Source organism: Cydia amplana, chromosome 25 (genome assembly GCF_948474715.1).
Source record: "Cydia amplana chromosome 25, ilCydAmpl1.1, whole genome shotgun sequence".
NCBI lineage: Eukaryota > Metazoa > Arthropoda > Insecta > Lepidoptera > Tortricidae > Cydia > Cydia amplana.
This window is the reverse complement of record NC_086093.1, coordinates 611,378-624,533: the sequence shown is the minus strand read 5'-3', so window position 1 is coordinate 624,533 and position 13,156 is coordinate 611,378. Positions and strand designations below refer to the sequence as shown.

Sequence of the window (13,156 nt, the reverse complement as noted above, 5' to 3'; positions counted from 1 at the left end):
AGCTTCGGTCGCAGACGTTTCTGCTTATTATAATTAAATTACATTTATTTACGTTAAATATTTCGCACGGTCCTCCACTTTCGTCACACCACACCGTAGACATCAGTCTCAGTTAAACCATGCTAAACGGTGGTCCTATAGTTTTAAATTAAAAGATATATTTTCATTTTAGAGAATCAACCGTGCATACTAACCCAAGTGATTTGATTTATTGTAAAAATGTAAATACGTATTTATTATGTCAATTTTAAATGAGTAGCTAAAATGAGAAACATTGTTTTAGGTTAATTAAGAAAGGGTTTTTATTAGTGTATTATAATTTGCAACTAGGCGATTGAAATTTTTTTTATTAAATAAAATTATATCCATTTCAAAACTGACTTTTTGATATCTTTATAGTCCGGATTTTTGTCTCAATCTGAGTAACCAAGCAATAAACGATGAGACATTTTTTGTATAAATAAATGAGTATCTGGTACATTCAAAGATTTTTTTCCTACTAATTTTATTCTTTGTCACAGTGACAATAGTATGAGGATTGTCAATGTGACAAGGTACGTAATGGGTCTGAAAGTAAATTCTATGACTGTACGAGGAACATGCAATTAATTTAAAAATAATTAACCATATACTAGGTATGGGTATGACAGTCTTTATTATAAATTCGTCTCTGGTTATATTTTAAACATTGTTTCTCATTTTCAAACTCATGGTAGCGCTCGCAATAAACGGTTAATAGAGAACTTTTATTTTTATTCAGTTCTGAAAATAAAAATATGTGTAAATTAAAATATGTCTTTATTCATTTAATCATGCCTCCTTTCCATAAATTATTACAGTTATTTACAAAAATATGCGAAAAGGAAAAAAAATATCATCTTCTTGGAGAATATATTTTAAATATTCACTTTCTCATAAATAATATAAACGTTCATAATACCTATCAGTCAACATAACAATATATGACAATATGTATAATCTCATTACGTATTGTGCTAAATGTCTTTTTACAATTCATATACGGTGGCGCCATCTATTGCTGAGTAGCTAAACTAAAATCGGATCTCGTTTCATAGATTTCATTGTAAGTACATTCACTACAATACCTTCAACAGATTATCGTCAGATGTCGCTTCAAGCCCCGCTTGCGGGAATAGTGGGCCCCGCAATGTGGGCAGGGGTGGGTTTGCGAGCGGCACGCGAGCGGTAGTACAGTGGCGCCATCTATGACCAAGTAGCGTAACTACGAGATCTCCAACAGACTATCCACCTTATCGCCCTGATCGTTAGGTTCATTCTCGCAGTGTTTCGCCGTCAGATGTCGCTTCAAGCCCCGCTTGCGGGAGTAGTGGGCCCCGCAATGCGGGCAGGGGTGGGTTTGCGAGCGGTGGTACAATGGCGCCATCTATGACCAAGTAGCGTAACTACAAGACCTCCAACAGATTATCCACCTTATCGTTAGGTTCATTCTCGCAGTGCTTCGCCGTCAGATGTCGCTTCAAGCCCCGCTTGCGAGAATAATGGGCCCGCAATGCCATAGAGAAAAAAATACATAGAGTGCTCACTCCATACATCAGTTCAGACTATTAATTTCAGTGTCTACATCTAGCGTCGAGTAGCGGAACTATCAGTACTGCTACTTGACAATAGATGTAGCACCGACCGGAAAGTCTTATGCTGTTGAGATAAGACTTTCCGGTCGGTGCTACATCTATTGTCAAGTAGCAGTACTGATAGTTCCGCTACTCGATGCTAGATGCTAATAGTCTTTTTGGTACTAAAACTGATGTATGGAGTGAGCACTCTATGTATTTTTTTCTCTATGGCAATGCTGACAGGGGTGGGTTTGCAAGCGGTGGTACAATGGCGCCATCTATGACCAAGTAGCGTAACTACAATACCTCCAACAGATTATCGACCTTATCGCCCTGATCTCTAGGTTCATTCTCGCAGTGTTTCGCCGTCAGATGTCGCTTCAAGCCCCGCTTGCGGGAGTAGTGGGCCCCGCAATGCGGGCAGGGGTGGGTTTGCGAGCGGTGGTGGGAAGACTCGATGTGTTCGTCTAGGCTCACTTTGTAGCCGAATTTTTTCTCGCATATCGTGCACTGAAGTAAAACGTAGTTTCTTTTAGGCGAAGCGAAAAACGCATTGTTAAATAAGTAATTATTTATGGGTTTTTTTTTACTCCGATAGTGGCAAACAAGCATGCGGGCTTTATGGAAAGCGATTACTATAGCTTATGGACAAATGCTCCAGCTGGGATGAGGATGACACATGCGCGTTCCTGACCCTTAGAAACCGGTACATAGTGACGTAATGTGCTAATTATCGCACTAGTGCGGTAAAGTAGCAATAGCTATAATCTCATAATATAACGTATGTACAAAATGTCTTTTTTACAATTATGGTCGCACGCCATAGTATAGTGGCGGCATCTGTGACCAAGTAGCAAGGTTTGTGTAAATAAAATGTGTATTTACCTGGAATTTCTTAACACCGAGATGTCGGCGGCGGTGTGCGCGTAAGTTGGAACTGGAGATGCAACGCTGCGGGCACATGTCGCAACTGTATGGTCGCTCGCCCGTGTGTTTTCTGGAATAAAAAAAAACATAGTGTGCTGTCTGAAAATATCTACAGTAGTGTGCAGTATAATAGCAGTTTATTTATGTTAGAGGCATAGTCGTCATCTAGCGTCAAGTAGTGGAATTATCAGTACCACTACTTAACACCAGATGTCACGAGTGTTTGCTACTGACGAAAAATGTATTGCAATTTACAACTATTATAAGCAGGAGTTGAAAATAGAGTTCTGGTTAATCCGGTTATAATATTAGCTGAAAATTGTCGAGCATTAAGTTTTTGTTCCTTGTAACATCTATTGCCAACTAGCAGTAGCAGTACTCATAAATTCCGCTACTTGACGCTAGATGTCGACTACGAAATAACTCGCGTTTTGTTAAGATAACTGATGTATGGAGTTACCACTCTTTCTTTACTTATATTTCTCTATGGCTGAAAGAGATAAAGGAAAAAGGTTGTCTATGTATCTCAATATCTGTAAATTTAATCTAAACTACCGCTAATATATTTATGCTGTTTGGTGCCTGTGTTTGCTATAGTCTAGTAACATGCTAACCTTATGTGGACAATGAGTGAAGATCGCTGGGTAGACCGGAAGCCGCAGTGTGGACACACATGCTGCTTAGTGCCTGTGTGTGTGAGCTTGTGTTTGTGGAGGTAGTCTTGTCGGGTGAACACGCGTCCGCAACTCTGTAAAACAAATTATATTGTAGCTTTAATAATGTTTACTCGATTCAGACTAAAAATTAGCTTTTTGTTCAGAAGGTAAATAAGAGAAATTTAAATCCAATAAAATTTCAACTGTCTTGCTATCAGCTTGAGATACAGCCTGGTGACAGAGAGACAGTAGAGTCTTAGTAATAGGGTCCCGTTTTTACCCTTTGGGTACGGAACCTTAAAAACCACAATTGATAATTCAACAGTGGTAAGTCACTTACTTCACAAACATATTTCTTTGCAGTCTCATGTTCTGAAACATGCTCCTTCAGGCCTTCCCTGGTCTTAAATGAGACGCAACACTTATTACACTTAAACAACTCGTCCGGCAACTCTATCGTCACATTTTCTCTATGGTCCCTCATGTGAGCTTCATACATCCTTCTCTTTGGAAGGCATCGGTCACATAGTGTACATCTGTACCCATCTTTTAAACCTTTACAGAAGTTTATTTCGTGTCCAATTCGAGTCTTACGGCTTTTAAAGCGTTTCTCACAACCGAAACACTTGTAAAAACTACCCTCTATTCCGTGGTTCTGAGAGTTGTGAAGAGAAAATAGCTCGACAGTTTTAAAGTCTAATCTACAGATATTACAGTAAGTAGGAGATCTTTTAGGTTTGTAAGTCTGTTTTAACTTAACCTTCTTTTGTTTATTTACGTTTTCATCGGAGTCAGAATGCTGGAGTGAGTCTAGAAAGTCGTCGAACGACTCGTCTTGCTCGAACTCTATAGGAAGCTCATTCTCTTCTTTTATGCAACATTCGCTGTTATTAGATGACTTTTCGTTAATTTTGACATAATTCTGTAATATTTCCCGAAGTTTTTTGTCAGTTGCTAGACAGAATTTCTTAAATTCGTAGAACCTTTTCACCTCGTCACTGCAATCTGTACAAACTTTGTTAGGCCGTGATTCGTGAGTTAAAATGATGTCCAGACAATCTCGTATTTGATCCAATAGCGGAATACCGTATTCTGCTTCATTGATCACACTTTTACAGGATATTTCTCGAGTGGCATTCCTTTTCCAACAGAGACGGCACACGTCGTCAAGCAAGAAATATTCATGATTGTAAATATCACCGTCCAGTGACGCTACAGTATACATAGTTATTCATACCACTTCTCACAGTAAATATTAAAATAAACAATATTGAATAGAATTAACTTAAATAGTAAAGAAGTAAACAAAATATATGGCATCGTCAAAATGTCAATAAACGTTTCGGTATTGCAAATTTATTAAAAATTTTTTTATCAGAGTTTGAACTTCTCTGTTTGTTTATAAGTAGGAAAATAGGTTTGAATAACTTAAAACCATTTATTTTGTTTGTGTAATGTAGGCTTGTTTGACTTATTTCTGTTAAACTAACAATCTGAATTAATCTTTATAAAATAATCAACTTATAATATATAACAATTCACATGAAGCACTAACTAAACTTCTAATATTTTGTCTATGGCCAACGCTGTCACTGTCATTTGTTTTGTTTCTTTTTGTTTCTTTATTGGTTTCTTTTTTGTGTTGTGAATTTTATGGGATTCCGTGCACAAAATGTCTAAAAAGGATTATAATAATTTGATAAAGGCTCTAGGCGATATGAACGAGTGTTTATTTTGTGTAGAATGCCATCAATTTTGTAAAAATCCGGTGACGTTAAGCAAATGTTTTCATTTAATATGTTCTGAGCATTTCCAAGATTTATCGCACTGTCCCAAGTGTAAAGTGCCTCTAAATGATTGTACAACTTGGTCAAACGATAAACTGAACGATGCAGTTGACGCCGCGAAGAACTTATCGGCAATGTTCGAGCTTTCGAAAGAAAATAAGTCTTGTTATTCTGTTGAAGAATCTCCAGCTAATAAGTTCACCGAATCCTTGTCAGACACTCCTCTACAGAATGTAGAAGCTCCGAAACGTACCCCCGCCGCCAAACAGGATATCTTAAATAATTCATCAATGTCTTTGGCTTCCAATGTATCCAAGTCAGGCAAAACGATAGAGAAACGAAACAACAAAGGTGAGACAGCATTACATATCGCCTGTAGACTGGGAAAAGCTGATAAAGTAGCCAAACTGTTGAGTGAAGGGGCAAGTACGAATACTAAAGATAATGCCGGATGGACTCCGCTGCATGAGGTGGTGCAGAACGGACGGCAGGACTTGGTTAAGCTTTTACTGCGGCACAATACACTTGTCAATGTCCCGGGGCAGGGCAATGAGACTCCTCTACATGAAGCCATCCGCTACAACCAAATAGCTATTGCTAAAGACTTAGTTGCTCATGGAGCTGATATTAACGCTAGAAACTGTAAGGGAGAGACACCTCTGACCCTCGCTACTCCTGAGATAAAAGCACTTATTAAAGATATTGCTGAGAAAAGATTTATTACAGAGGACAGTTTGGATTCTGATTTTATCCAACGGCAGATTGAGCTGGACCATGAAGATATTAAGGTTTACTGTGTGTCACATTCTCGCTCCGTTACCACCAAGTTGAAAGTTTTAACCAAACATCACAGCAACCTAAATATTGAACAGAAATTCAGTAATAAAGTAACACATCTTATAGTTGACGCTGAAGATGGCATCTGTGACTCCAGCCTTGAAGTCCTACAAGGTATTGTCAACAACCTATGGATATTAACTACAAAATGGGTGACTGCATCTACTGATGATAACTTAGCATCCTTTGAAGAGTATGAAGTACTCGGTGTCGGTACAACTACATACAGAGGCCCAAAAAATGCTCGGTACAACAAATATAAGCAGCTGCCCGGAATTTTTAACGGCTGTCACTTTTACTTCCACAGTTTTAATACTAAATATAAGATTTCAGATAAAATAGAAGTCACTAAAGCTATTTTAAGTAAGCTGGTTATGGATGCAGGCGGAGTAGCCCTCAGACGAGCGCCGAACCCAGAGTCTATACCAGAAGCAGAGAAGCTGGTGCCATACCATGCTCAGAGAGACGGCAAGCTGTACAACTGTTCACATTACATTATATACAAGGACATGTATGAGCCGCTCTACAACATGGCACATCTGAAGGCGCTGCCCATCGGCTGGCTCATTGAGTGCATTGAGAAATACCAGCTCTGTGAGCCTTGGTGAAAATAGGGCATAAGAGTCACTGTGTATTACTTATTTTCTGTTATAAGTCTGTTGAAAAAGCACAACACTCATGAAAATTTTATTTTTTCTTTCATTAAGTAAGACTTTATTAATGACTAATATTAATAAATACTCTTAAGAATTTGAATTAAATTTTTATATTCAAGTACTATTTTTATTTAATACCTTTAGATTAGAACCCCTTTTGTCAGGAAACTTATTTTAATTCGATCAGCAAAGCAAAGGTTGGAATGATTTGGATGAGAATTTATTAGTCACTAAATAATTGTAGGTTTTCATGCCATCTAGTGGCGAGTAGATTTATTAATTAGTTCTTTAGTTTACTCAATAGATGTCGACACACCCTATTCCTATTCTATTTTAATTTTAAAATATAGATGTGTAGATTTAAATTAAAAAAGCATGGCAGTATTCACCAGAAAAGTGAATATAGAAGACTGACAACCTCTGTAATCTAGACGCTATTTATTATGTTATATTACTTGTTAGCATTTTAGTTTTCTGAATAACTTCTGACTCAGCTCTGCTCTCAGCAACTTAGCTATTAGTAGACTTTTACATTTACTGGTCTCTGTTTTTTTATGAAGTAATAGACCTATACTCATAGGTCAGATAAACGAATGGGTATGTATATTGAAAACAAGAATAAATTTTATACATTTTAATGTTGACCAGTTTAAAGATAAAAACTTACAACTCCAACATTATCCTTAAAAGCTAACTTAAAACTATTAACATCTCAAATAAAACACTTCTGCCTTAAAAATACGCGACTACAACTATTTGGGGTCAGTAGAAAAATGCAAAACCCGTAGCATAGGAATATCTAGCCAATTTGTCTAGGAATATCGACATACCCATTTAATTGTAGAATTCCAGTTATTGATAATCATGTAATAATATGCAAAGAAAATATGTAACAACTCGTTTTTGTAGTTCAAAAATGGGCTTAGCTTGCTAGAATATTAATACATTTGAAAACAATTACTATTACATACAGAGTCTAGCACTGGTAAAGACTAAAAACTAAGTCAAAGTGGTCAAATAGGCCTCTAGCTTTTGAACTGCCATACTGTACACACATACAACTATTAAACTTTGTCCAAATTAGAATTATACTTAAACAATTGCTTCTAGCATTTTAAGACTATTTTATACATTTTTTAAAATATAGCACTCTAAATGTTTTAAATGGCTTAAAAGTACATGGACTGTCAACATAGTATGACCATTTCATTTTGATTGGATTACAAATACATATGGTACATTTAGTTAAAAATCGTAATTTTAACTAAATTGTTTTACAGTAAACATTACAATCATTTCAGGGCCTGCCGAAATATAATCCCTCCTCCTTAGCAAGCAAACATGTTTAATTAAACTGTCACAGACATAATATATCTGTATTTCTGAGTACAGCTGACTAACAAAGCTACTTTAGTACCAATTGCATCCGATTTCACTACGATTCTCACTGACTTAACAAAATAGTCCTCATTCCTCTTCCCTCTCTTTTTGTTTGTCTTTCTTCTTCTTCTTTTTCTTTTGTTTCTGTTCTCCGTCCTCCGCCACCTCCATCGTGGTGTCGGCAGCTTCCGTTGTCTCTCCTTCAACAGTTTCGTCTAGGTCACGTTTCTTTTTCTTGTTCTTTTTCTCGGATTTCACTTCAACTGAGTTGTTAGTGTCGTCAGCGTTGGCGGTGCTGGCTGTACGCTTTCTGCTGCCTTCCTCGTCTGCGTCTTGAGTACCGGGTTCTCCGTTTTCTTTCGCTTTACCCTTATTATAGTCCTTGTAACTGTTCAACCATTCTGACGGAGTGTTTTCATTAGGTTTGCCGAATTTATCTAATTTCCCTTGCTGTATTAGCTGTTTCTTCTGAGACGCCTTCGGACCGAGGCCCCATTTGCGTGGGTACGTGTCCCTCTCCATGATAACCCGTTTTAGCTTTGCAGCGACTCCGTGGTCGCAAGACGCCATCGTTGATGTGGTCATTAACGCAATAGCTAAAGCGACGGCTTCTCCTTTTGTTGTTACAATAACGATTTCCTGATCAATTTCTATCCCATCTTCGTACCTTAAAATACCGGGTAGAAGGACTTTGGCTCCGTAACAGATAGCGTTGACTGCGCTGTCTTTTACGAAGATCCTCTTATGTGCTACTAGGAGACCTTCGAGAGGTTTGATGACTCTGCGGAGATAGGTCTCATCTTTGTGGTTTTCGTAAGCCCATTGTGCGTCTAAGATATCATGCATGGTGACCATGCCTTCTCCCTCTCCTTGGATGCCGGACCGCACTCTTCTCAGCTCAATCATCTGTCCCCCGACTCCCAGCATGAGTCCGAGATGGACGCACATCGTTCTGATGTAAGAGCCGGCCTCGCAGCTGACCCAGAACACTCCAATGTTTCTTTCAGCATCAAAGTCAAGGAGTTTACTGTCGTACACGGAACGAACACGAAGTTGTCGCTTCACGGCGGAGATTAGAGGCGGGCGCTGGAACAGCGCGCCTCGTAGCTTCTCTAAACCTTGAGTCACTTTTTTGATGCTCTCCACAGCGGAGTGAAGATTGAACACGGCCACGTACTCCTTGCCTGCGTTCTGCTGCGACTTCACCAGCCGCGTCGCGCGGTCCACGCACACGATCAGGCATCCCGTCACCTTGGGATCGAGCGTGCCCGAGTGACCCGTCTTTTCTACTTTCAGAATACGTTTTATCCATGAAACAACCTCGTGGGAGCTTGGGTTGCTTGGTTTGTCGACGTTTATGAAGCCAGACTTGACGTAGTCAGTGATCGGGCGCTGCAAAGGCGAGTGTCCGAACGGCAGCGGCGTGTAATGGTTAGTTCGCACGTTGAGACGATCGAAGTTTTTCAGCAACAACGGCCAGTACGCTGTATCTAGCTTCTTCACACTCTCGGAGGGCTCGATCTTGAAGTCTCCGAGCTTCTGAAACGCGCCCAATGACACGGTATCCTTGTTTTTCTTCTTCTTTTTCTCGGACAAAACGTCCGCACCGGGTTGAAGTACTTCCGTCATTTTGGACGAATTTAATATGCGCGTTTATTATTCACACGCGGGAGCGTCTTGGCACACTAAAATAAGTGACCCACGTTGGGTATTTGGAGCACTTGCGTCGTTCACTGATTAAAACGCACACAATAACCCAACACGTGCAGCGTTTTTGGATTAGAGGTTAGCTTGAAAATGTTTCCGATGGTTTCCGCTGTTTTTTTACGACAAATGTGGTGTACGGAACGCACTTGGCATGTATCATATGGCAACACTATGAGGTGCGTTCACATGTAATTCTTTGAATTAATGTAATTTCATTATTTTAATGTTACCGATTTTGATGAATAAATATAAACGATGACCAAATTAACAATGTTTCAGTTAGTATCTACTTTAATTAAAAATGCAAAATAACGCGGCATCAGTAATTCAAATAAAATTTAAATTTAACTAACTATAGCAACTATAACATTATGAACGCAGTCGTAAAAAGACAGTGCTACCATAACAAAGAAATATCTCAATTATATTTTTTTAGACAATCTATCTATAGCTGGTCAAGCAGATCTTGACAGTCAGTAGAAAAAGGCGCGAAATTCAAATTTTCTATGGGACGACATGCCTTCGCGCCTACATTTTTCAAATTTGCCGCCATTTTTACTGACAAGATCTGCTTGACCAGCTATATTTTCATAAAATTAGAAGATGAATAGATAAATTAAAGAGCAAGGCTCTTCTTAAAAGTTGTTTCTCAAAGTTGAAATCTCTCTATTTAAAGAAAATGTATGTTGCACTCAGTACTTACTTGGCATTGACACTGACATTGAATATCAGAAGTCAGCATGGTTTTTTTTATTTCAGATTTTAGTAGCGGTTTTTAAAATTTAGCGTATTGCAACATTAATTAAAATAAACGTCAACGTCAAAAATGTCAAACTGGCATGAGCTTTCCAGTTTGGCGGCGAGTTGTTTTCTTAGCATTTCATAGCAAAACTAACACAAATACCACAAAATGGCAGGTGTCCTATTCGAAGACATATTCAACGTAAAGGACATGGATCCCGAGGGCAAGAAATTCGACCGCGTCAGTCGTTTGCACTGTGAATCAGAGTCGTTCAAAATGGACCTGATTTTGGATATTAATTCGTGGATATATCCGATGGAACTTGGGGACAAGTTCCGGCTGGTGCTGGCGACGACGCTACGGGAGAACGGGTACCCAGATGGCGGGGAATGGAACCCCCTGGACACGGAGGGAAACCGCGCGGATAGCTTTGAATATGTCATGTCGGGGAAAGTTTATAGGTTAGTTTTGTATTGACAAATATAAAACAATTATATACAGATCAACGTAGTCCCACAGTAAGCTCAGGCCTGTGTTGTGGGTTCTACATGATGTATATAATATATTGTTAAATATAAATACTTATACACATACAAAACACGCATAATTCAGGAACAAATATGTGATGAAACACACAAATACATGCCCTTACCAGGATTCGAACCTGCCTGCTTCGTATGCTTCGTATTGACTATACATACAACTTAGCCAAACAATACTAATAGCATAAATCGTCGCTATACTTACTCAACCTCATATCGGCTGATATCGGCAACAATCATTTGATGGAAATGTCACTTTTCTTTCATTCGGAATACGGGTGTTTTTGTCATCAAATGAGTGTTGCAGATACGAGGTTGAGTAAGTATAGTGGCGAAATGTTTTTTTTTTTTTTTTCTTTTATAAATAAAAGACGTTTATTCAAAGAGTTTGAACACAGGATAGAAGGTGACGAGGCAGCGATGGAGACAACGTCCCGCCTGGCCGCCTACGTGTCCTTCGGGGGGCTGCTCATGCGGCTGCAGGGCGACGCCAACAATCTGCACGGCTTCGAGGTCGACCAGCACATGTACCTGCTGATGAAGAAGCTTGCCTTCTAAATAAATCATAAAAACTATGAGAATTGATGGCCAATTTTTTGAGGTTGGATTTTTTTTTGTCAGTTCTTGATAAACTTTGGTGGATAGTCTGAGTTCCCTATTCAGTTTCACCATATGTCTTAGACTCTTATCTGAGTTAGGAAAAAAAGGTATTTTTGTAACAGAACTGAAAATTACTTACACTTTTTCAATACAAATTGTGATTTCGTAATGCTAGCTAATTGTAGCTCTTGAAACCGATTTGCACGTAGCGACCGCTATTGCCAAGTAGCGGTACCATAGAGAAATATAAGTAAAGGAGTAGTAACTCCAAGAAACTCATCTATTTACCAAATTTTATCGAATACTACCAAAAAAACGGCCCAAACATATAAAAAAAGAGGTTTAGTTAAACTATGAAATTAACTTATCCTTATGTGTGATCCTCACATCTTTATTTTGTAAGGTTAGTATAATAATTAAAGTGTATATTTTTATTCAGTATTTCTGTTTTTAATCCTGGTCCCTGTTTAAGTCACACAAATATAGCTGCTGACTTAAGGGGCCCACTGATTACCAGTCCGCCGGACGATATCGGCCTGTCAGTTGTTCGGAACTGTCTACTTTTTGTTCTAATTGACAGGCCGATATCGTCCGGCGGACTGGTAATCAGTGGGCCCCTTTAGAATCGATGTTACTTATCTTATGAGCAAAGTAGCTTGAAACATTTTTTTTTCTAAAAGTGACCCAAAAAGTTCCTACTAACTTAACAATAACAACACGATTGGCTTCTATCACTTGTAACTTGGGTTTCTTAGGGTCTACTTGCGGGATTTCATAATTTTAAAGCTTCAGATACAGAAAAACATTGGGCTACTAACGCCATCTTGTGAACGCGCTATGAACTGTAGGTTGCGGGCTATCTAATTTACATTAATCTTGAATTGCACATTCGTTATGTTTAAATAAAAAATCTATTCAACACAACACAAGTTACACAAGGTTTCCGAATTTTAAAGCTACGGGATAGATAAAAATAATATTGTTAATGTTTACGTCGAAATCGAGAACTACTAGCGCCATCTAGTAGTCTACATGTGAACTACATCAATCACATAATGGAAATTGTCCAACAAATTCATTGAAATTAAAACCTATTTTAATTGCTTATCATAAAAAAGAACGTACCTACTCGGAATGTACGAGTAAAATGCTAGAGCAGAAACGTGTCACTTTCTGCACACTTCATAAAACATCAATGACCCAAAGCATGAGTTTTTTTTAATATAATCATTTATTTACATAATTGAAATATACAGAGGCATTACAGTAACTGTACAAATACTAAATGCTTAAATCTAAAATAGGCCCTTGAAGTATTGTAAAATTGTAATATCATCGACCATTAAATCATATTGATAACAGCGCGCTCTCGTAGCGAGTAGCATCCATTCTCCAACCTACAATACATATTTATTTTGGTAGATGACGCTAGTAGTCTTGAAATGTAACAATTTTAACTCTAAAACTCTAAAACTTAAATCAACACTTATAATTAAGAATATTTCATGGTTTGCAGATACAGAATATACCATAGATTATTATTAAATTGTACGCGTCTCACCACATGCGGTATCCTACCCAGAGGGGACTACCGCGAAAAACGATATTCGCAAATTGTGTGGATCTTTCTCTTTTACTCCAATGAAGGCGTAATTACAGTGATAGAGAGAAATGCCCGCAATTTGCGAACTTCAATTTTCGCGGGTAGCGAAATAACGAGGGGGCGT

General features: G+C 38.3%; 4 protein-coding genes across 4 annotated transcripts; 2 read left to right on the top strand and 2 right to left on the bottom strand.

The window, feature by feature from the left end:
- Nucleotides 1–1,864: 1,864 nt before the first annotated feature.
- Nucleotides 1,865–4,486, bottom strand: LOC134659488 (zinc finger protein OZF-like). Its single transcript, XM_063515132.1, has 4 exons — nucleotides 3,519–4,486; nucleotides 3,137–3,270; nucleotides 2,481–2,592; nucleotides 1,865–2,105 (listed from the first exon to the last, which is right to left on the bottom strand). Exons 1-4 carry the CDS (start codon nucleotides 4,401–4,403, stop codon nucleotides 1,893–1,895), a joined length of 1,344 nt encoding a protein of 447 aa, XP_063371202.1. The 5' UTR covers nucleotides 4,404–4,486; the 3' UTR covers nucleotides 1,865–1,892.
- Nucleotides 4,487–4,810: 324 nt separating this feature from the next.
- Nucleotides 4,811–6,439, top strand: LOC134659784 (BRCA1-associated RING domain protein 1-like). Its single transcript, XM_063515488.1, has one exon. The coding sequence runs from the start codon at nucleotides 4,851–4,853 to the stop codon at nucleotides 6,408–6,410; it is 1,560 nt and encodes a 519-aa protein (XP_063371558.1). The 5' UTR covers nucleotides 4,811–4,850; the 3' UTR covers nucleotides 6,411–6,439.
- A 1,482-nt stretch (nucleotides 6,440–7,921) lies between these two features.
- LOC134659715 (H/ACA ribonucleoprotein complex subunit 4) lies at nucleotides 7,922–9,679 on the bottom strand. The gene has a single exon (XM_063515406.1). It carries the CDS (start codon nucleotides 9,465–9,467, stop codon nucleotides 7,926–7,928), a length of 1,542 nt encoding a protein of 513 aa, XP_063371476.1. The 5' UTR covers nucleotides 9,468–9,679; the 3' UTR covers nucleotides 7,922–7,925.
- A 702-nt stretch (nucleotides 9,680–10,381) lies between these two features.
- Nucleotides 10,382–11,429, top strand: LOC134659829 (DNA-directed RNA polymerases I, II, and III subunit RPABC3). Its single transcript, XM_063515537.1, has 2 exons — nucleotides 10,382–10,748; nucleotides 11,228–11,429. Exons 1-2 carry the CDS (start codon nucleotides 10,456–10,458, stop codon nucleotides 11,385–11,387), a joined length of 453 nt encoding a protein of 150 aa, XP_063371607.1. The 5' UTR covers nucleotides 10,382–10,455; the 3' UTR covers nucleotides 11,388–11,429.
- Nucleotides 11,430–13,156: the final 1,727 nt, after the last annotated feature.